The following is a 22,378-nucleotide window of genomic DNA, read 5'->3' on the forward strand; positions in this document are numbered from 1 at the left end:
AAGCTGCAAGAAAAGCAGCCACTTGCCAGTAGTGGCATGCGAGACCTCGACCACTGAATTTCACATGCCGGTACTCTACCAACCGATCTACAGCGTCTGTTCAACGTTTTACAATTTTGGTTACGTTATTTATGATTTAACCTTGAAAGTGGTCTTCAGCGTCATCCCTATTCAGAGCACCGAATTTAGTGAGTCCTTTGTTCTCTCCAGCGCATCAAGCGCTGGAACTGAGAGTAAGCAAAAAGAAATAATTAGGATGATTACGAGTTCTGAAACACACACCGAGCAGATAACCGCGAACGAAAATTCGGAATAATTAGCATAGAGACAATGTATCCCCTTTTTAAATACCCAGGAGCCGAAAGGAAAGAAAACAATAGCTCACAAACTGTTATGAATTGTTTTGTCTCTACGCACTTTATGGACTCAGAAATACACCGCAGCCTAATAAAAGAAAAATGCTTTACGACGGGTAGTATAAAGTATTTTGTTTTATATAAAGCAGTGTTTACCCGACCTGATTTTCGAACACAAGGCTCAGTGATTTAGTTCTTATGAAATGTTATTTTAGTATTTTGCGTACAGAGTTCAGAGACGTTATTCTTATCGCAGTTCCTGCAGGCGTGTTATGCCGACACGCTCTATGATTTGTGAACTATGCTTTTCTTCTGTGATTTGCTTACGAAAACCAATGAGTATCGAGCACGTCCCACAATTTGAACTTTGGAAGATGTCGAATACGGCTGTTTATAATACATTCTAATTTATTTTATTTGATGAGTGCAGCACATCACTTTCATTATTTTAGCGAGCAGCATAAAATAATCGCCTAATACACCTAATATGTGTTGATTAGTATCAGTGCATGTAATGCACGTTTTTCTTTTGAGTTTGTAAACACCTGGAGGTGGAAGCATGTCGGGCTGCATATCAACAAATATTTTCTTGTTCCTTTTCTACGCTCTGAACTGATTCTAAAATGAGAGTACCAGAATTATTTTCCACATTATCAGCCCGAACCACATTTCGGGAAAGTGTTCCAAAATAATTCTCCTTGAAGAACACTTCAGGTGACCTGAATACAGATGTGAATGATCTAGTTTGACGTACGTGCGGAAAATATATTCCGCTTTCTTGTGAAAAGGCGTGAAACAAGAAATCTACCTCAATTACTTCAGCGAGATCGTGGGAAAGAAGGGGTACAAATTGGCTGAAAGAAGTTTCAAATTTGCACAACACATTACTTACAGGTTTATGAACGCACGACTTTACAGAGACGTAGCACTGAGCATCAAAAAAACCTCATGCCAGAGCACTGCCAGGTGGTCAATCGGTTGGTTCAAACAGTTGATCAGACCTATTCGTACGAAGCAGTCATTCAACGGGAAGTGCGCTTACGTTCAAACGCCAAATCTTCGGGGCTTCTTTCTTCGATTTTGGAAACCTTGTGCAGCAGCGACCCATCGGGAGATTGCACAGAAGTGTAAACTGGTGTTATTATCAGTTCATCGTTCAGAATTCCTTGCTGAAAAAAACAGGGAAAGTGATCGTACAATATCATGCATATTTGTGCGTTTGCAGTAAAGCGTAATTTTCCTCTTGATAATCGAATTAATCGTTCGATTTAAAACTACGTCTCTTTTTTTCGAAATTAACATTTCGCCCGGGGCTCTATTGCTCTACTCATACATCACTCCTTTTTCTTCTAAAATACCTTTGCCCTCAATTGTGTAGAATTAAGCTTGAATAAACGTAGTCGAGTTAAGCATGAAATGGATACAAATTTGTTTTCCATGTTAATCATCACAGGCACCAATAATCTGTAGAAGAAAGTGCGCGACGATGTGCTTGTTACGTATTGGTTCAGTCCTTTGTTTTACGGAGTGCCTGTTCGTTGGGATCCTACAAATGGCTCAACAGACTGTAAAGCAAAACCTGATTGCCTTTTGCTGCCAAGGGGTCTAGATTGGCAGTTAGTAAGTGATTCCGATGAACGAAGACGTAAGGACATGCCTCGTAGTACACAAGTACCACCGGAGAGCAGTAAATAAAAGAGATATATCAAATAAATTTACCTAGTTAAATCGCACTAGTGCAAGAGATTAAAAAAGAAAGGAACGAATCAAAAAAATTTTAATGTTAACTTTTTTCCTTCTTTTCACTGCATCCTTTTCTGCTTTTCCTTCTCTCCTTCTCCTTTCCAACTCTTCTTTTCTCTGCTATATACTGCTTTCTTTTCTATTATTTTTTCATTCATTTGTTTACTTTTTTCGTTTTTTTTTCTCTTTTGTCACGATGGAGTGCTCATTGGGCTGTCGTAGAGTTCCCACCACACATGGCCTGAATGCCCCCTATGGTACACCACATACGTAATCATGCATAGGATTTCTCAGGGATGAGTTGTGGGATTTCACTTAATACTTCTATTGTGCCTCTTTTATTCATTTCTGGTTCCTTCTACGGCTGGTTTGGCTCTGCGTTGTTTACCAACTTCCCTCTTTCCACAGTTGTAATAGCGCAGTTTCTAAGTAGTGATCATAGACTGTTATTTCTACTCCCCCCATACATTTGGCATTCCTCGCAACTCTAAGTCGGAAAAGATGGAATGCAAATATTTCATACCTAGCGTATCTTATGCTCAGTGCATTTTGTCTCTTTGAAGGCGGTAACCAAGTTGGGACTTCCGTATCCCGGATATAGCGTCGCTACGCTGACGTGCATAACGGCCTTCTTTCTTAGTTTTCGGTCAGATTGCGTTCACGGTACACTTCACTACCTCCAAGCCTAGATGCTGTCTTCGCTGCAACGCCGAACTTTCAATATCTTATACAAAATTTGTGGCGAACCACTTGCTAAAAACCGATGGATCCACAACTACAAGGCTTTACGTATATGCAGAAACACCCGCGTAAAGTCCTCCGCGAGTCCCACAGCCTGCAACCTCCTCCGATATGGGACTCTGAGCCGAAGCATACAACGCCGAAGTTGACAATTTCAAAACCAATTTTTTTATAGAACTAGCCCTTTGCCACTGTCGGGTAAAAATAATATGAATTGCAACAAGAAAAAGCCCTAGTGATTTACTCTCTGCAAATATTTGCTGATAGAGAAGTTGTTCAAATTGGTGGATATGAGACTAATTTTGAATGCTTACGACTTCCAAACCACCTTGTTTTCTACGAACAACGAGGGAGGAGTAGTTGTCGCTGCTGTGGTACAAATCCTTCTGTAGGTCTCCTCCGTCCAGCTGTCTCGTGTGAAAAAACAAAAACAAAATATCATACAAGTTTGTTTGTTCTCTACGCATTAAAAGAGTGCCAACACGTTTACGCACAAAGCGTAGCTCTGTAGCAAACAAGGCCTTTATCTACATAAGCCTCACTGTTCCTTGATTTCCAAACAACATTTAGCAATCCATGTGAAAAAGAAGGGAAACCAGAAAATTTTGTCACATGCTTAGGTTACTTAAGAAAACAAAATATTGGTGACAGCTCAAGGAACATAAAATTATGTTTGATTGTTCTATATTTGTATGCACACAGAGTCACAAGGTGGACCGAAATAATAAAAAATTATTTAAACCTCTATCTGAGGTGCTAAAATTTAAGATAAACTTCTGGTCTATTCCGATAATAAGGCTGATCCTGAGCTTTTATGGCGATTCAAGGACGCTTCGAGGTGCCGAAAATACATAAATAAATTCAAATTTCGGAAGAGAAAAGTTATGACAAAGCTTGGCACAGTAAATAAGTAAAAACAATTGAAAGTTGTGCTATAGATCTCACTTTGGGTGGTAATAAAACCTGGTGTTTTCATGTTTAAGAAAGCATGAGTACTACGCACTGTTTCGATGCTTACTGTATAAGGGTATATAAAAGGAGAGCAATCCACAGCTCTCAAGACTTCGAGCAATGCGATTAGCAGAACTGGACATCTTTCGACGCGAACGTTCCTTCCAACGAAAACTGCAGCAATCGATTAAATCGATTGTTTGCTTTTAATGTTCGCCGAACAGAAACACTGCAGATTAAACAAAAGTGAACGCCACTAAGACGAATTCTGCTTTCTACGCAGATTCTCTTTGCCTTTGCTGCCACTACTGGTTGCCTTTCGGCTGTCCAGGATGCGTCGTCGATTCCGGAGCAACTAATACAAACACCACCTAGCTCGTGCCTGGTCTTCCCTATCTTCCTAACTGAAGATAGTCATGGCTCGGCCGCCGCCGACTTCAACACCCCTTCGCCCGACAGCGATATTGTGAACTGTCCAATCTTATTATTAACGAGCACTGTGACGTCGCAGTCAGCGACTATAAAGTGTAGCACCGCAGTCCGATCTCTTCAGTGGGAAAGGTGACAGCAACGCCGCAACCATGCTAAGACGAATCCTGCTTTCTTTTTTTTTTTTTTTTTGCGCAGGTTGGGCACTTCAACAATGCTTACTGCATTCGATCTGACGACCATTTCTTGTTGCTGCTGCCTTTTTCGCAATGTTACAGCTCTTTTGTTGCGTGTGCTTCAGCAAAGTTTTTGCATCGCGTCAGTGGCATTCCGTTGGTAGTCGGTAGGGGGTGTTGCAGTAAGTGAGAATAAGGAGCGAAGGCCACTGTTGGTTAGATATTTACAAAAGTTCTCGATCGTGCGATTATCCATCGACGGTAGCTGGCAGGTGATATGGCCAGGCAAAATTTGAAATTAGAGTTTTGCGACTTCACAAAACGATATTACGTGATAGAGTTGGCGGGAGCTGCCACATCTGGTAGATCCTTTGAGATGCGAGGTTTAGCTGCGAATATTAATCTTCCGGAGGCTTGGGTCCTGAGCTAGACGCTAGTTCGCATGGCTTGGTTCAAGTGGGGATTTCCCAGGCGGCACTAACAACAACCCAATAGTGGTACTATGTTGGACCTCATATTTCTAATACGGTGCAAATATTGGCCAATCAATGGTGCTGCATGGTTATTTCTATGTCGGCCAGCCTCATATAATACGGTAGCTTAACACAGTGTGCTGGAGAGTATGTTTGAGATAAGAGAAACACAATTGTATGTCACCTGATAAGCCAATCGCAAAATACATGTACGCGGAAGACGGTCCACAAATTAAGCCGAATGCGAGAGCCATTAACACATTCGCGTCATGAGCTTTAAGGCGACGCTTAAGTGTCTCCAACTTTCCCCCGCTCTGCGGTTATTACCTGGTAATTTATTTCATGAGCATATCTCTGATTTCATTAGTTATACACCGTAAGGGCTAAAAACTAAACACTTACAACTACGGTGTCAGAGTAAGTGTCGTTTTCTATGGTGACGTTGAAGTCTTGAGCTAGTACGTCACTCTTGTCTAGATACACTGTAAAGCCTTCTTCAACAAGAAGCAGCATGGATCTGTCGTCTGCTCTACCTTCCATGATTTTTGGATAAACTAGTGCACCTGAAAAGAGACAATCGACTGTGATAAAATCGATCACAATCCTTTGCGACAGGGCTGTTCATTACGGGCTATAATTGATTACTTGTAATCAAATGTACTTTTCTACCTTTTTAATTTATTATCATCATCATCGTCGTCACCATCATCATCAGCCTGACTATACCCAGTGCAGGGCGAAGGCCTCTCCCATATTTCTCCACTTAACCCGGTTCTGTGCTAGCTGCATCCACTTGACCCCTGCGAACTTCTTAACCTCATCCGCCCACCTAACTTTCTGCCAACCCCTGCTACGCTTTCCTTCCCTTGGAATCCAGTTTGTTACCCTAGGCGACCATCGGTTATCCTCTCTTCGCACTACATGTCCTGCCCATGTCCATTTCTTCTTAATTTCTACTAGAATGTCGGTAACTTGAGTTATTTCTCTGACCCACTCTGCACGCTACGCTTCCTGTCTTTTAACGTTACCCATGCCATTTTAATTAATCGCTTTATTTTATAAAGATAATGTTCTGAGAGCATCAGTTACTTCTTTGCAGTATTGGTTTACTCTTAAACGGTTTATTTCGTTTTTCAGAGAAGAAGATGTAACTAACGGCACAACTCCGAAAACAGCGATCGGTGTTGGTCGGTTTCTTTTGTATAGCAAGCAGCAACAATATTGGCTGCGTAGAACAATCATACGTAATTATAGTCACTGCTGTCGGTACGCTGCTGTTTCCTATGGAAGTTCCATCCCGAGAAAGATGGCATCGAAACACATCCACCAGCTCTGTAGCTTCCCCACATGGCATGATGACGTGAAAACAGCTCAAGAGAGGGCGCAATGTAAGGGCCGTGTTGAAGCCAGTGCCACAGCTAGAGGGATTTGCGTATATGCTAATGCTCAAGTAGTTCATAGCTCATAATATTTCTGCAGCGCATAGCTGCAGAGGGTGTTCCGTGCTGCTGGTCGCCTCTCAACAAGAAAGCGAGTTAAAAAGAAAAACACAACATAGAAAAATAATGGGAATTAAAAATTATCGTGCAAAGAAACATCAAGCAGCCCACGCTGGGTCTTTATAGTGCGAGTACCCTTATGTTACAGCAATAACATTTGAAAGGGACGTAACGCAGTAGCGGACGATCACCTTTGTGGAAGTGCTCAGTTACTCTTCTCAGAGAGTAAATTACTTGGCACAGAGGACTCGCAGTCGTAATTTATTTATCTTCTGAAAAGTGTGCTACACTGATTAGAAGTTATGGTCTCCGCAGAAAGCTGATGGATGTCGCGTGCATTGTTAATGAAAGGGTTTCAGTAGATTGTAGAAAAAATAATACTTCCCTTTTGAAATCTCACAGATAATTTTCCGGGGTGTAAAATATATCGACACTAATGTGATTGAGCGCATGTAAGCAACCAATCTCTCACTGCAGTGTACTGAGTGACTTTTGACACATGCATAACGTTAGTTCACCCCATCCCTTCCGTTGAGCCATCACTAAGTTAGCAGACGTTTTTCACTCTTTTTAAAAAAAAATTTATGCCTAGAAGAACCAGCATTGCTACAACAAGTCCTGGAGAGGACATTTCAGCTTTTTTTGTTAGTGCATGAAAGTATTAGGAAATCCTTCCTAATTGCCTAAATGGGGCAAGGCGGACATTTTCTCAAATTGAAAGCTTGGTAGGCACCGAAAAGAGTTGGTCAAAATGCCAATGGCCGCAACCACTGATGAGCGAATAAACAAAACCGATGGAACGTGTCGTGTCTAAAGGAATATTACGAATAATAAATCATTTGGCTGCCTCAAGCTTATGCTGTGTAAGCTACAGAAAGTTTTTCAGTATCAATACGTAGTGATCTGAAGAAAGCAACGTGGCGAATAAAACTGAACGTAACTAGAGTCTTACATGTTAACTGCGAATGGAATGTTTATGAAAGCCCATTTTATGACCGTTTTTGTGCGCAATTAAACCCACGTCTCCTACGGCAACCTAATTAATCTTTTCTTCGGATACCCCTGTCACACGAATAAGTTTGGTGGCACTTCCACGAAGTACAATCACATGACACTTTCGGCGCTTGTTGTCACACGGCAAAAACAAGTGCCATTTTGAAATGACAGCAGTGCCGATACGGATGCTGCAGCCCTCTACTGAAATTAATTTGTTTCCTCATAAATACTTTAAAATGAAACTTTATCGCAAGCACAGTTACCCCAAGCTAATGTTCAAAGTTTATTTGTGCATTTGAATAAATAGGCTTGAAAAAAAATTATTGCGATTTTACACGGGCATGTGCTTCACCACTCTTTTTGCAAATCCGGTTACTGCTGTTGGCATGCAAAAGCGCACGCGTTTATTCTATATAGTTTCACCGCTAACCGCGGTTATTGAGAACCTAGCTTTACGACTTTGGTTTGCCTCGTTAACCGAGAATTAGCGCCACGTACGAAGTGGGGTCACCACGGTGTTCAGTGCGAAAAGTGTACGAGCTGGTCTGTATCAGAGCAGCGTGCATTTTTCCCAAGAAATCAACACATAATAATAGGCAGTGTCCTGTGCCTGTTCGATGGCGCTTCTATGCAGCCTCAGCTCTCCAGTGGTGCAGCACCCACGTACGGCAGCATTGTCACGTCTTCGCAGCGTTTGCTTGGTGTGTCGTTGAACACAACGTCTAAATAGGTGTGGTCCCTGACACATCATGAAACTAGGTAAACATTTCGCAGCGTTTGCAGCACCGGACTCCATTAGTAAAGCCACCCGTGAGCGCCCGTAGCCGCAGAGCGAGCGGGGCAAGTAGCACTTGGCCGTGCGCTCCTCCGTAGTCGTCCAAGTCTAATATGTTTTGCTTCGAAGCATCAGCCAGCGGTTCTCTCGTATCGCCAGCTTAATAGCCGCGTGGCCGCACAACTACGTTTCATGAGTCATTCTTGGTAAGCACTGTTCACAACTGGAATCATCCCTCATCAGTGATCCTGTAAGCTTCAATACTGCCATCAAAGAACCTGACTAATCATAGTAGCATATATGGCTTACGTGTGGCATTGCCTTATTGTCAACTTTGTGAAAGAAGGCCAGGTCGAGACGCCAAAGTCGTGACGGCAGGCAAGGTACGCCGTGTCAGCGTTTTAATCTGATGGTGAACCCAGGCGCGTGCTGGAGCCGGCGCCGCGGGACGATGCCGATGGTATGTACAAAAGAAAGAAGAAGATCATGGTATGTACAAATGAAGAAGATCCGTGGAAGGCTCGCAACTTTACTATCTGATAATAAGAGGAATTACTATCTGATAATAAGAGGAAGGTGCGATTCAATTCGACGAAGACAGCAGCGGAACTATAGTGTAGGCGTGTACAAGCTGATCAGGTGAGCCGAGCCGCACCGGTGGTACGACTATGAAATTGTGAGCAAAAATTGCTTCTATCGCATCTATTACTCCTACTATAGCGACTCTGTACGGCTCAAAGATCACCAAAAAGATTCATTCTTGACAGTGCTATACTCCAGGGCTTACTATTTACGAGAAAGATAAATTCCAGCACGGTTTGTTTTGGCGCCGGTGACAGCAAGGACGCGCTGTACAGGTGCGGGCGGCTTGCGGGAGGCAAAGCGGTTCTGCCTCTAGCCGTCGTTTGAGCGAACTGCTGCAGTGTAGTCTGAAGAGTGTCTAGATACTGAAAAATAACTCCAACTACACTGATGCAACTTTAAACTGAGTCCTAATATGTCATGCGCAAACCATCAAAGCGCAGCAGCAGACGAACGCCTTCGCCTTTGCGCAAGCTCTGAGAGCGAGAGTAGATGTTCAAGTGTGCGCATTGTTTCTAATTGCTGACAGCTTAAATCTGGTGCCTATTGAAAGAAACGCTCATGAAATTAGAATAACAACGTCAAAACATTGTAGTTCTCAAAAAATATATAAATAACATGTGGATGCCCTGCTGTCGAGACTATACATACTCGCCTGCCGGAAAGGGTGTAGCGAGTTCGCCAAACTTACTTGGCGCCGAGTGCGTTGAGTAGCGAGTGTCAATAAAGTTCATCGTGTGACACTATGCGAATGACATTAAAGGCGAGTGTCACTCGTTGGAAGTGTCGTTAGACTTGCTCGTCTGACAGAGATACAAACGATGTACATTTACCTGGGAATAGTCCTCCGGCGCACAGCTTGAATAGGAAAAATGCGCAGTACGTGATCTTCACGATGAAACCTCTTCTACCGGCATCAAGCATTCTCAGCGTGCCAGCGCTTTGGCGGAATGTAGAAATCGCTTGTAAGACGTGGCGGTTACTGTTACACAAGGAATTTTAACAAATTCAATGCGAAAATATTGGAGCTTTGGCACAGCGTCCTTGCACTCCAGCACTGGTGCATTCGAGCACAAACAAGTGTTAGCGAAATGACGACTACCACGTTTGGTGCGCTAAGTGAATGTCTAATGCATGCATAGTGTCGAAAGAAGGAGACATATGTTTCTGCACGTTTATATTTTTTTCTACTCTGCAAACTTCTTTTTAAGATTTAAACGCCGACAGTTGCTACAACGCACTTGCGATAAGATCGAACGTGCTCAATGTTCCTTTCGCTTCCCGAGTCGTTGACATTCAGACAATACTACATAAATTACTTGCCTCCGAAGCGGTAAGAAATTCCTGAAAGCAAAGCTGCATTTTAATGTATTTGTCGGGTCACGAAATATAATGCACATTTCGTCACTCAGTTAATATAATATGACAGCATATTTTAACACAGTGCGCGTTGGCCGAGTAAATGTACCACACCACGAATACAAGTACGTGATCCAGTCTATAAAGTGGCTGGCAAGTTTAAAAGTATGCTTGGTTTGGTTGTGCGTGCATAAAACATTTCCTAACGTTGAAAAAGAATTCTGTTGATGTAATCCTTGCAGAGCATTCTTCATACGACAACTCCTCTTTTCGGGCCAGTAACGAAAGTTGGGTATTTTAAGTGAATGTTTAACCGTTTGTAAAATTTGAGCTGCGTACGTCTATCCACGTCGCGCTACGTTTTTAACCATCTATTTCCACTTCGTAAACTCGAGTTGTATCTATACTTCAACGCTAATCGTGCATGAACGCCACCAATATCTCAAAAGTGACAAATGTCACTGGAACATACATCGGCCAGCAGTGGGGGTGGTATGTGCTACTCAAGGACTCTGAAACAACTGTTTTGAATTTGAACTTTCTTCGCTAGCGTTCCATGGCAACATAACCGCATCAAGTGCAATTTGCAATCCGCTAGCTTCGCTGGACGCACTACGTGAAGCTGCATACCGTGCTGGTCATCGCGTGGATTTACGTCCCTTTGCTGTTGCATATAAACCCATGAAAACCATCGACATCCTTCATACATCGGGCAGGGTATCAAAAGCATGTGCTACTGAAGGGCTTTGAAACAACTGTTTTTAATTTGCAGGTTATGTTTTTTTTTCTTTTTGCTGCCAGTGACCGTCGCTGCCATCACACTATAGTGTCATGGTGTGCGAACTGTGTCGCTCAAATGTCGCTTGTTAATTTTGACCGTTGTTCTACATGCTATGTGGAGATTGAAGACGGCGAGGATTTTTTTTACCTGTGCAGATTGCTGTCAAAGGTTTCATATCGTGAACTGCACAGTAACTGGGGAGCGGAGTTTTAAAGCAAACATTGCTGAATAAAGAAAATATCTGAAATGCCTGACTTGCCGATCACCAGCGTCTCACAACAGTAAAGCGTCTTCTACCACATTAAGAAACAGCTTGATAAGATCAGTCTAACATTAACCAATCTCACAGCAAAAGTTGACGACCCAACATTCCTTAAGGAAACAGTCTCTAACGTTGAATTGTCCGTCCAAAACATGTCGCGGACACCTACAATAAATTACTAGAAGTGTCCAGTAGGCATGACAAGGAAGTGCTAAGCAAGAGAGTAGACGACATTGAAAGAAGCCAGAATAGAAAGGTAATATGGAAACTGCGTCAGGAAATGAATGACGCCAAAATATCTAAATTCATGGACTGCCTGTAACAGATGGAGAGAATTTGCTGGGCAAAGTCAACAAGCCTTGCTATGAAGTTTGATTTCTCATCACTTGGAAGATGCGACATTGAAGGGTTACATCGCCTTCCTTCGGAATCGTACAAAGTACCTGTAGTCTTGATCCGTTTTGCCAATCGATCCACAAAAGCAAACTGGCTTTCAAAGCGGAAAGAATGCGAAGACGACATTGGATTGTTTCACAACTTGACTGCTTTCAACAAGAAGTTGCTGTGGCTAGCTAAAACGAAGGCTAAGGATATTAACTACGCGAATGAGAGAAAGGTTTATGCTCTGAAGCAAGTAAGGACACAAACCGTGAGAATCGCTTGTGAGGAAGACATTGGTAAGATTTCTTAAGTGCATGCAGCTGCGAGGCTGAGCAGCATAAATACATTCGCGCGTCACGCTGTCTCTTTATCATTTGAACTGACACAGCCTAACCAACGAGTCGGTACAAATAGAAGCCCAATTACATAAATTTTAACTTTGACCTTATCGCTTTCACAGAAACATGGTTTAGCTTAGATTCGAATGTAATAACTTTTGCTGGTTACAAACCAATTTTCATATTCGCAGATGAAAAACGTGGTGGTGACGTGAATGTTCAAAACCGTCTCTGAAATGGTGGGCATCCCCGTAATAGCTGTGTATCCCCCCCCCCCCCCCCCCCCATTAAGTTGATTGAGATAACTGCTTTGGTAGATTTACTCTTGCTTGAAGTTCGCAAAGCAGATTAAGGGGTGCATTATTTTGTTAATTAATTTCAATATTAACTTTATGAAAACTAACCCTCTCATGCTCAAATTAAATGCAGTGATGTCGTCTAGCAGTTGTGACAATGTTATTGAATTGCCTACCCGAATATCACAGCACTCCGAAACATTGATCGACTTGCTTTTCATTAATTTCCCACCTGATTGCAGTCTATCTGGTGTTTTCTCATCTGTGATTAGTGATCACTTGATGTTCTCTACTTTTTACAAAGAAGATGAAAATGAATATTCTCCACGCATGCGGAAAGTTCATAATAATAGAAGTATCGCCAAATTTTGTCATTTTATGTCTACAATTGAATGGGATATGTATACCGTGAAGCGGACTCGACCCGAGCCTGCGAAGTATTAATTAAAAACTGCTAGAAGTTTATAGCGCTGAAACTCCAAATCAAAACTATAAAAAGCCTAGGAAGGCTATAAAAGAATAGATGACAGAAGCGCTCTTGCAATGTATTGACTAAAGAATAAAATGTTTTTTTGTTGTTTTTTTAAATGAGAACCCGGGATAATTTATTAGTGTTTAAGAAGTTTCGAAACAAATTCAACTCAGATTTATAAAAAAGGCTAAATTTGTACTCTATATTAATAAGCTCTCGTCCATGTTAAGCCATTTTAAACTACTCTGACAAAGTATTATTGCAAACATTGGGACCAAAAATATGACCTTCCTTATGAGCTCAGTATTAACAGTGAAAATTATGCCTGAGTGTTATTTGCAAATACACTTAATGAACACTTTTAGGTGGCAGGAGCGTACCATGTCCCTGTTAGCACTAACAAAATTTGGACTATAGATTTATACTTGCCCTTTCGCAGTACCGGTTCTATATTTTTGTCCCCTACCATAATAGAGAAAGTCGTTTCTATCACTAATACTCTTAGGAACACGTTCGCAGCTGGAAATGAGTAAGTTGACGAAGATATGCTTGTGCCCTTACGCATGTCTTTATAAGAATGCTGCTAACTGGCGCACTCCCCACCAAATTAAATGCTGTGCGTGTTACCGCAATATTTAAAGGAAGCAACCAAAATGACAGAACGATTATCGTCCAATTTCAATATTGCCTCTTTTTTTTTTTTTAAGTAGCATATTTATCCACTTTAAGTAGATATATAACTACCTGCAAGCTAAACATCTAATTTGTAGCCAACATTCCGGCTTCCAGGCAGGTAACTAAAGCCTGACAGCATTGTTAGATATTAAAGGATCTATATATAGTAATTTCGAAAAGAAGCTTTTTTCTGTTGGAATATTCTCAGATTTTTCAAAGTCTTTGATTCCGTGAAACGTTCAATACTACTTTACGAATTGATGACTTACTGCATTCGTGGAGCAGCAAATTCACTTTTGGAGATATATCTAACTTCCCATACCCAGTATACTCAGATACATGGTGTAAATCCAGTTCTCGTAAGATACATCTTGATGTTCCTTAAAGTTAAATTCCGGGACATTATTTATTTATTTTACGCATTAATGACATTGTCAAGATGTCCACAATCCATTAACTCTTAATCTTATGATGTATGTAAGTGATAAGATTGTCTTTTGTTTTCCGACTCTAATCTTAAAGTGTTTGAGAAGCAATCTAAAGCCTGGCTTCGAGTTAATATTTTGGCTTTCTGTGAGCAAGCTTCAACTGAACGTTAAAAATGCAAAGTTTATGCTATCCCATAAAAAAAAAACGAATAGATTGTCTCATTAAATAAGACTTAGAGAATTGAACAAGTTCATGGTTTCCGATTTCCTGCTACGTATTTCCTTAGGGATCTAGGATGTATACATCACGTAAATTTCATTAGAATGATAATAGCCAAAGGTACTTGTGTGATATATCATATTAAGCGTCTACTTCCACAACAGGTTAGGAAACAAATGTATTTTGTTCTTGTTTACTTCCATCTAATGTTTTGTATTCTAGTATGGGGTACCTGCAATAAAATCAATTTCCATAATTTGTTTTTACTTCAGAAAAGAGCCCTGTCTACACTGTGTACAAGCCAAGCTGGCGAAGTAAATATTTTTGAAACCTTATATGTTCGCAATATCTTAATTATTACAATCTAGTTGGGCGGTTTATCCTTTCATTAAAATCAAGCAGGATTTCCTATCTTTCCCGAATACTTATCTTTCTGGGTATATTACATATGATTTACGTACGGTTCAGCAAAGCTTCAGCAATTATTGCGAACACATTTCTTATGGTAAACCCCTTTCAGCGTGCATAACGTTGACAAAAATGGCCATTGGAAAATGAGGTCTCTGACGTAATTGTTAACGTCGCATACCTTCTAAAGTGGCTATGATTGACGTAAAAACTCAATTTCCTACCATAGATAATTATCACTACTTCTACACAACCTAACTGAAGGCTTTGTTTCCATGCCACGTATATAAAAACTCCACCAAAACCGGATCTCATGACAATTCCCTCTGTTAGTTTCGGAGGCATTTATTCAGGAAATTAGAATATATGCATTTAGAACGTTAATTAGTTAAGTAATTATAGATGCGGTTTCCCATTAAGCGTTTCCTTGAAACGAAAATTATTTCCAGCGCTTCTAGTGACAATTTTATTTAAAAATGGTTTGCGTTTCGCTCGATATCTGCCAGCTGCGGCTTTCAGACGATTTTGCATTTCTTTCTTTTTTAATCAGGGATAATTCGATGCAAGAGGAAGAACTAGAACTGTTTATTCAAAGTATTTGAAAAATGACTTTCCTTTCTTTAGAGATATAATCTCCATATGAACCTTTAACAAGATTTTGCCCTCGCGCTGCCGCTATTGGACGGTTTTTGCATAACATCTAAAAGGTCAAAACAATTTGAACAACAGTTTGCCTCGATTGATCATAAAAAATGCGCACCAATTTGGCTCAATTTAAGCTCCACAGGCGCTCCATAAATCGGCTGCTGCTGTTGCTATCAAGAGGAAAATTAAAGGTAAAATTCCTTAGTGAAAAAACCCTATGAGCCACAATAACCTCATACAAATTCTCACACTAAACTCGTACTAAACTCATAAAAATCTCATATAATCTCATACTAATCTTATTCATCATATGAGAAATATATGAGAATTAATGAGATTTGTATGAGCTCAGTATGAGAAATCTGTATGAGGTTATTGAGACTCATACGGTTTTTTTCACTAGGAAGTGAAAAAGAAAACGGCGGTAAGGCCGCTTTCCCAGGAAGTACGCAGGACGACGCTGGAAACGCAACTTCCCTTTCGCTACGGTCTTTTCCGCTGGTTTTTAAGACGGAAGCCTTTAATGCCTCATACTGTCATTAGCAAATGTGTCCGCGTTTCGGGTGCATGCCTTATATGGGCATATGCTAATCACCATTGAATCGATACATAATCAATAGCAATAGGACAATATCGAAACATGATTTAGGGCATTTTCAAGATAATTTCATGATAATTTACGACTAATAATGAAATAGTTAAGCAGATGCCCATAGGAATCCATGCATTTGGAGGTCATCGTAACTATCACTAACCATCGCTTACTAGTAAAGGGGTGTTTAGCTAACAGTAACCAGGCATTAACTACTACTCGGAAAGTGCAAGTCATGGTTAACTATCACTAACCAATAGTAATGGTTAGACGTTCCGAGACGTCCATAGCCGTTACATGGTGACGTCATCGGCCGTGACGTCATATCCGGTCATATATATTACCATGAAATGATAATGGCGTCACGTCCGGTCATGACGTCATGGCTGGTGGTGACGCCATTAAGAGATTCATGCATATATCGATCCAGGTGTCCGTGCAGCGCTTTTCATTTGGCACTTCCTCGAACGCCGCAATATAAAGCATATATAGAAATAGACACAGTACAACAGGCATCGGCGATGTTTAAAATTAATTGACAGCAAAGAAAAGGCGCAGTATCTGTCACAATTGTAGTCAATCACAAGCGGTTTCGAGTCAATACCTCGGCGGAGAAGGCATTCGGAACCTTGAAGCACTTCAGTGAACCAAAGTGCCCTCTGAATCTTTTTTTTTTCCGCGTTCCATGCAGCAACTAATACAAGTTATGCCTTTTCAATATTAATTTGTTGCGACTCTATATATGAAGGACGACACAAATGCACAGCCCTGTCAACTAGCTTTAGCTTGGCCACCACCAACTAGCTCGTGCGGACAAGGATAATTGAAAGAAAAAGTGCGGAATTCTGTCAATTGCCTTCGAACCGTAAAATTAGTTTTGCAAGAAAGGAAAGGACCAGTATGTGCCGGAGGGCGCTGCGATCGTCATGGAGGACAGACGTACTCAAATTGGCTCCGTCGCTAATTCTCGCTTTCGCAGTGCTAATTAGTTTGGATCGAGAAGTTTTTAATACCACCGTGTTCGTGAAGGTATCCGCCATCATCCGATACCTGACTTTTATCAAAGGTGCGTCATTTTCGAATTAGCGGACTTGATTCACCGCCAAGAGGAGACGCTAGGCCGAAGCGAACCCAGGGCTCGCTAGGCCTAGCCGGCCGTACTTCAGCCACGACATGGAGGATTCCGCCGCCACTTCGGTGCATAACATCCAGGTTTCCCCGATGAGCGTACAAGTAGCAGGAGAAGAAATTACCCCCGAGGAATTTCAACGCTCGCCCGGATGGCTGCACATCGGCGGGCACAGGAGCCGACCACGCCTGCAAGGAACGCCGGGTGAGTCTACTTCTCAACCTGATACACCGAGCTCCCAGAAAAACCCTAAATTCACCAAAAGCGTTAGGGCCGCAGTTATCCGGGCGGCTCGCATGCCCGCCATGCCAGCAGAAGAAATTAAGATCGTCGTGCGTCCCCGCGGAGGGCTCGATATTTACAAGGCAGGAGCTGCATGCGTCACTACTGCCATCATGGTGGCAGCAGGAATTGAGGTTCAAGATCGAGCTGAGGATACGGCGTGTCCCAATGCGCAGCAGAACATAATGGTGGTCAGCACTCCGAGCGAAGAGCGGGCGGAAAAGTATGCTCGAATTCAAGCTATTACTGTCCAAGGCAACACGTACCAAGTGAGTGCTTATGGAACGGCCGCCCACGACACAGTCAAGGGCGTGATCAGGGGCATATCACTCAAAGACAGCGAAGCTGAAATAATGCAGCAGGTCGTAACCAAGTACAACCCCCTCGCCGCGGGTGCGAAGCGTATCGGAAATACGACGACAGTCATCGTAGTGTTCAATGGTATCAAGGTTCCTAAGTATGTGCGATACGGATCCACGCTGTATCCGTGCAGTCTCTACAAGAAGCAAATAGAAGTTTGCAAGGTATGCGGCAAGATCGGCCACAGGCGCGACGTGTGTCCTACACCAAACGCACGTGTGTGCCTTGCATGCGGTGCTTCTAATCCAAGAGAGGGCCACACATGTGTCCCCAAATGCAAGCTCTGCGGTGAGCAACACCCCACCGGGGACCGCGTCTGCAAAGCCAAATACAAAGTTCCATACGTCGTGCGGCGACGGAGATGGGAACGCCGTAACGCCGAGGAACAGCAAAAGCTGAAGCAGTCGAACGCAGTAACGCCGAAGAATATCACAAGCAATGCACTCGACGCAAGCTCGTTTCCACGTCTCGGACGCTCTCACTCGCGCAGTGCTTCCCGTAACGGATCCCGAAGAGCGTCGCGCAGCGCGTCGTGTGACCGTGACTCATCTTATAGGAACAAACGCGACGCTAAGCGTTCGCGCTCCCGTGACAGAATCATTTGGGCGGACGCAGCGAAGGGCGAAGTTAAAAGCAGCAACGCAAGCTCTAACAGCGCCACTACTGGCCGAAGCACACAGAGCAGCTGGCAGGAATGGACTACCAGCCCCTACTACAAGGAACTCGAACAACTCCGTGTCGCCAACGTGACTCTGTTGGAAACCACGCGCCGGCTTACCCAAGAGCTAGCCGACGTCAAGAAAGAACTACAAGCACGGCGATTTCAGTCAACCATTGGCCCAGCTCAGTCACCCGAGACACTTACACCCTCCGTTATCCCCGAGAACACCGAAACGCCATCACATCAAGGTGGTACACAATCAATGGACACATCACAAGACGAACCCGAAGGGGAGAAAACCACTGACCCAACCCCCAAGAAACGAGCGCGCACCTCATCACGACATCATAAGGACCTAACCCAATTGGAAACTCAGCTCGAAACCAAAATTGAAGCGCTCACCAACACCTATGCCGACACGGCTGCCGTCACTGATCAACGCCTGGCGCGGCTGGAGGAACTAATCACCACGTCCTACGGAACCATACAGGAGCGCTTCGACTTCGTTGAACAAACCCTCAAGCCCATAGTATGCAGCCCCATCTTTGCTGCGCAATTCGCAAACCACCCATATCTCCAAAAACAGACGCAGGCCTCAACTCCATCGCAACCATGTCCCAGCCCCAAGCCACAATAGGATCGCTACCGGGCCTTACGGTCTGGCAGTGGAACTGCCACAGTTACAACAACAAGAGAGCAGTGCTGCAACAACACATCACCACGGTAACCAAGAAACCTGACATCATTCTGCTGCAAGAAACGGTGACGGCAAACCCAACCCTCGCTGGGTATCGCGCTCACGTTAGCCCAGCGGAGGGACGAGGCGTCTGCACATTCGTCCGCAAAGGGCTCACGTTCATTGAACATCAGCTCAGACACGGCCGCAGCAGGGTGGAATACACCTTCACCGAAATCATTCCAAGCAAACAACGGAAAAACAGCCTGTTCATAGCTAACATATACAGTAACCCCAAGCACCAAACACAGAAATTCAAGACCCTGCTACACACAGCCAGCACCCAAGCCAAAGGCAACACTTTGCTGATTGGAGGAGACTTCAACGCCTCCCATCGAGCGTGGGGTTACGTGAAAGACACAGCAAAGGGACGGGACCTACTACAGGATACCCTGGACCACAACTGTACCTTGATCACGGATCCCAATCATCCTACCCGAATCGGCAATTCTGTAGCACGAGACACCACACCAGACCTTACATTCATCAAGAACGATCACACTGGCAAAGTAACATGGCGCAACACCGGCGTGGACCTGGGCAGTGACCACTACATCCTCGAAATTACGATTCCCAATCAATTCCGGGGCAACACCATTACACACAAATGGACGGATTGGGACGGTTTCCGGAAGGGGCGACCAACCACACCGCAAGACATCACAGACATTGAAACCTGGTCGGCAGAGCTCCGCGATGCAGTGCACTCGGCCACCAAGACCATTGAAACGGACGAGGACATCATAGCTATGGACAGTCGTCTGGCTCATCTCATCGAGGCCAAACGTTCTATACAGGCGCGCTGGAAGCAGCAACGGCTGAATCGCAAATTGAGAAAGAAGGTGGCCGACTTAAACAGGGCCATTCAACATCACTGCAAGATCCTGTGCCGTCAGCAGTGGAACGAAGTCTGCAACCGAGCTGACGGGCAACTACATCGTGGTTGCACATGGAATCTATTTCGGCACCTCCTAAACGAAACTAAGACCAAGTCACACCAACTCGATCGCCTGGCCTGCCTCATACACACCGCCACACAACAACAAAGAAAAGACGTCGTTATGAAGGCCCTGGAAGCCAAGTATCTGCCACACACGCCAACGGAAACCCAACCGCCATACGGGGGGCTGCCGAATGCGTGGCTCGACCGAGACATTACCATGTCAGAGGTACGGGCAGCGCTGCACGAGCTCAACACCCGCTCAGCAGCCGGCCCCGATCTTATTACCAACAAGATGCTACGCAACCTCGACTATGCATCGATCGAGGCCCTAACCCGCTACTATAACGAATGCTGGCGTTCCGGCAAGCTCCCCCGACAGTGGAAAACGGCAAGAACAATCCTAATCCCGAAACCGGGCAAGCCATCGGATATCGGCAACTTGCGTCCCATCTCGCTCACGTCCTGCGTGGGCAAGGTGCTTGAGCACGTGCTTGCCAACCGGTGGCAGCAGTACCTGGAAAAGGAAAACCTATATCCGGATACGATGATCGGCTTCAGGCGCAGACTCAGCACACAAGACGCCATGCTACAACTCAAATAAGAAATAATCGACAACAAGACACAAGACAGCAAAGTAATTCTGGGACTTGATTTACAAAGCGCATTCGACAAAGTCAAACACTCAGCCATATTAGCACAAGTATCGAAACTCAACATGGGGGTAGCGAGCTACAATTACATCCAAGACTTCTTGACCAACCGCACGGTGGAACTGCACGCCGGAGACCTTAAGTTCCCCGAACACAAGCTCGGAAGCACGGGTACCCCGCAAGGTTCAGTCATCTCGCCGTTGCTCTTCAACCTTGTCATGATCGGGGTAGCGAGGGCAGTAGAGAGGACAGGCGTCCGGCATACGATCTACGCCGACGACATTACCCTGTGGGCAGCAGGCGGCACCGACGCCAGCATTGAGCAGCAGCTCCAAGAGGCTGTTACTGCCATCGAGCAACACCTTAACGGCACAGGTCTAGTGTGCTCGCCCGCCAAATCCGAGCTGTTCGTCCTCACACCATTACAACGGGGACGGAAACGCGCTCCCCCTCGGGAGTGCGATCACATAAAGATCGTGACTGCATCGGGGCAGCGCATCCCCGAAGTTCCCAAAATCAGGGTCTTGGGCCTGCTACTAAACAAGAACGGCCGCAACGACGAGACCATCAACAAGATTACCACCAAGGCAATGGACGCTATCCGGCTCATACACCGAGTCTCGACACGATGGGCAGGCATGCGTGAAGACAGTCTTCTGCGCCTCGTCCAGTCGTTCGTGACCAGTCACATCGCCTACGTTGCGGCCTACCTCAACTGGCAGGCCACTGACCGGACAAAGATAAACACGCTGATCAGACGGGCTTACAAGACGGCGCTGGGATTAATGGGGACCACGAGTACGGCTCGGCTCCTGCAGCTCGGCGTCCATAACACCTTAGAAGAAATAGCCGAGGCGCAGCTCACGGCGCAAATGGAGCGCCTCTCTACCACCAAGACAGGCCGCAGTATACTGACGTCCCTGGGTTACAATCCCCGAGCTCCCAGTCGGCAATCGTGCGAGATCAGCGATGAGGCGTGGGCCCACATCCACGTGGACCCAATCCCGAAAAACATGCACCCCGAGTACAACCAAGAACGGCGGCAGGCGCGGGCCAAAGCCCTCGTCGAGCAACACGCCCAGGACCCGCACGCCCGGTTCGTGGACGCTGCGGAATACAAGCGAGAAGGATTCGTGGCAGTGGTCGTTGCGGCGGCTACCGGCATCAAAACAACGGCAGCGAGCGTGCGGTGCACGGACGCCACAGACGCCGAGGAGGTTGCCATTGCTCTGGCGATCTCGGAGGCCGAGTGTCGCACCGTGCTCAGCGACTCGAGGAACGCTGTGCGCAACTTTGCCAAGGGGCGAGTGTGCGCGCCGGCGGCCGCCATCATCAGTAAGTTCCAGCTTCAAGACCGCGGCAACACTATCCGCATCAAGTGGTTCCCGGCGCACGCGGGAGATTGTGCATCCTCACCGAATCACAACGAGACGGCCCATTCGGCGGCGCGAGCGCTTACCTTCCGCGCCCCCGAGAAGGACCGTTCCGAATGGTGGTTCGAAACAAAAGACCGAATGACCAGTTACGAGGAAGTGACAAAATTTTACCGCCTAGCTCGACGGACAATGCCGCCGCCTCATCCGGCACTTAGTCGGGAGGAGGCGGTCATCCTAAGGCAAATGCAAACCGGGTCACTCCTAGCCCCGGCAGTGCTACACGTCCTCCACCCAGACATCTACACGAGTGATATGTGCAGTGTGTGTCAAGTGGGTCCGGCGGACCAATGGCACATCATGTGGGACTGTGTCAGGTTCCCGACCGAAGCTGCATCCAGGACATACCCGCCGGAACTTCAAAGTGCTGTGCAGAATACAGACAAGGACATGCAACTATGGGCCGTCCAGCAGGCCCGGGGTGCGCTCGAAAAGCACAAGCCTCACAATCCACCACAAACGGGCCAAATGAGGTAGTGCAGAGTAGGGCTTAACCCCGGGTAGACGCTTGGCCAGCGTCACGACGCTTTAACACGTCGATTGCCGGCTCCCTAATAAAGTTATACATACATACATACATACATACATACATACATACATACATAC

At 44.9% G+C, this 22,378-nt stretch overlaps 2 protein-coding genes across 2 annotated transcripts; one reads left to right on the forward strand and one right to left on the reverse strand.

Moving 5' to 3' along the window:
* Positions 1 to 1,169: 1,169 nt before the first annotated feature.
* LOC146173360 (uncharacterized) lies at positions 1,170 to 5,436 on the reverse strand. Its single transcript, XM_084585177.1, has 4 exons — positions 5,272 to 5,436; positions 3,155 to 3,247; positions 1,399 to 1,525; positions 1,170 to 1,210 (listed from the first exon to the last, which is right to left on the reverse strand). Exons 1-4 carry the CDS (start codon positions 5,407 to 5,409, stop codon positions 1,170 to 1,172), a joined length of 399 nt encoding a protein of 132 aa, XP_084441303.1. The 5' UTR covers positions 5,410 to 5,436.
* Positions 5,437 to 16,751: 11,315 nt separating this feature from the next.
* LOC146173361 (uncharacterized) lies at positions 16,752 to 22,318 on the forward strand. Its single transcript, XM_084585178.1, is given in 2 exon segments — positions 16,752 to 18,539; positions 18,632 to 22,318. Coding segments are annotated over 2 exon segments (5,406 nt in total). The 3' UTR covers positions 22,250 to 22,318.
* Positions 22,319 to 22,378: the final 60 nt, after the last annotated feature.

This window comes from Amblyomma maculatum, chromosome 11, assembly GCF_055883805.1.
Source record: "Amblyomma maculatum isolate TAMU_Amacu chromosome 11, ASM5588380v1, whole genome shotgun sequence".
Classification (NCBI taxonomy): Eukaryota; Metazoa; Arthropoda; class Arachnida; order Ixodida; family Ixodidae; genus Amblyomma; species Amblyomma maculatum.

Bases quoted from the DNA above. Each gene is read 5' to 3' on its own strand.
- LOC146173360 (XM_084585177.1), bottom strand. From the start codon at position 5,409: ATGGAAGGTAGAGCAGACGACAGATCCATGCTGCTTCTTGTTGAAGAA. The intron at 3,248-5,271 runs GTAAGTGTTTAG...CACACGAGACAG, and splicing joins CTTACTCTGACACCGTAGTT to CTGGACGGAGGAGACCTACA. The intron at 1,211-1,398 runs GTAAGCGCACTT...AACTTCTTTCAG, and splicing joins CGAAGATTTGGCGTTTGAAC to CCAATTTGTACCCCTTCTTT.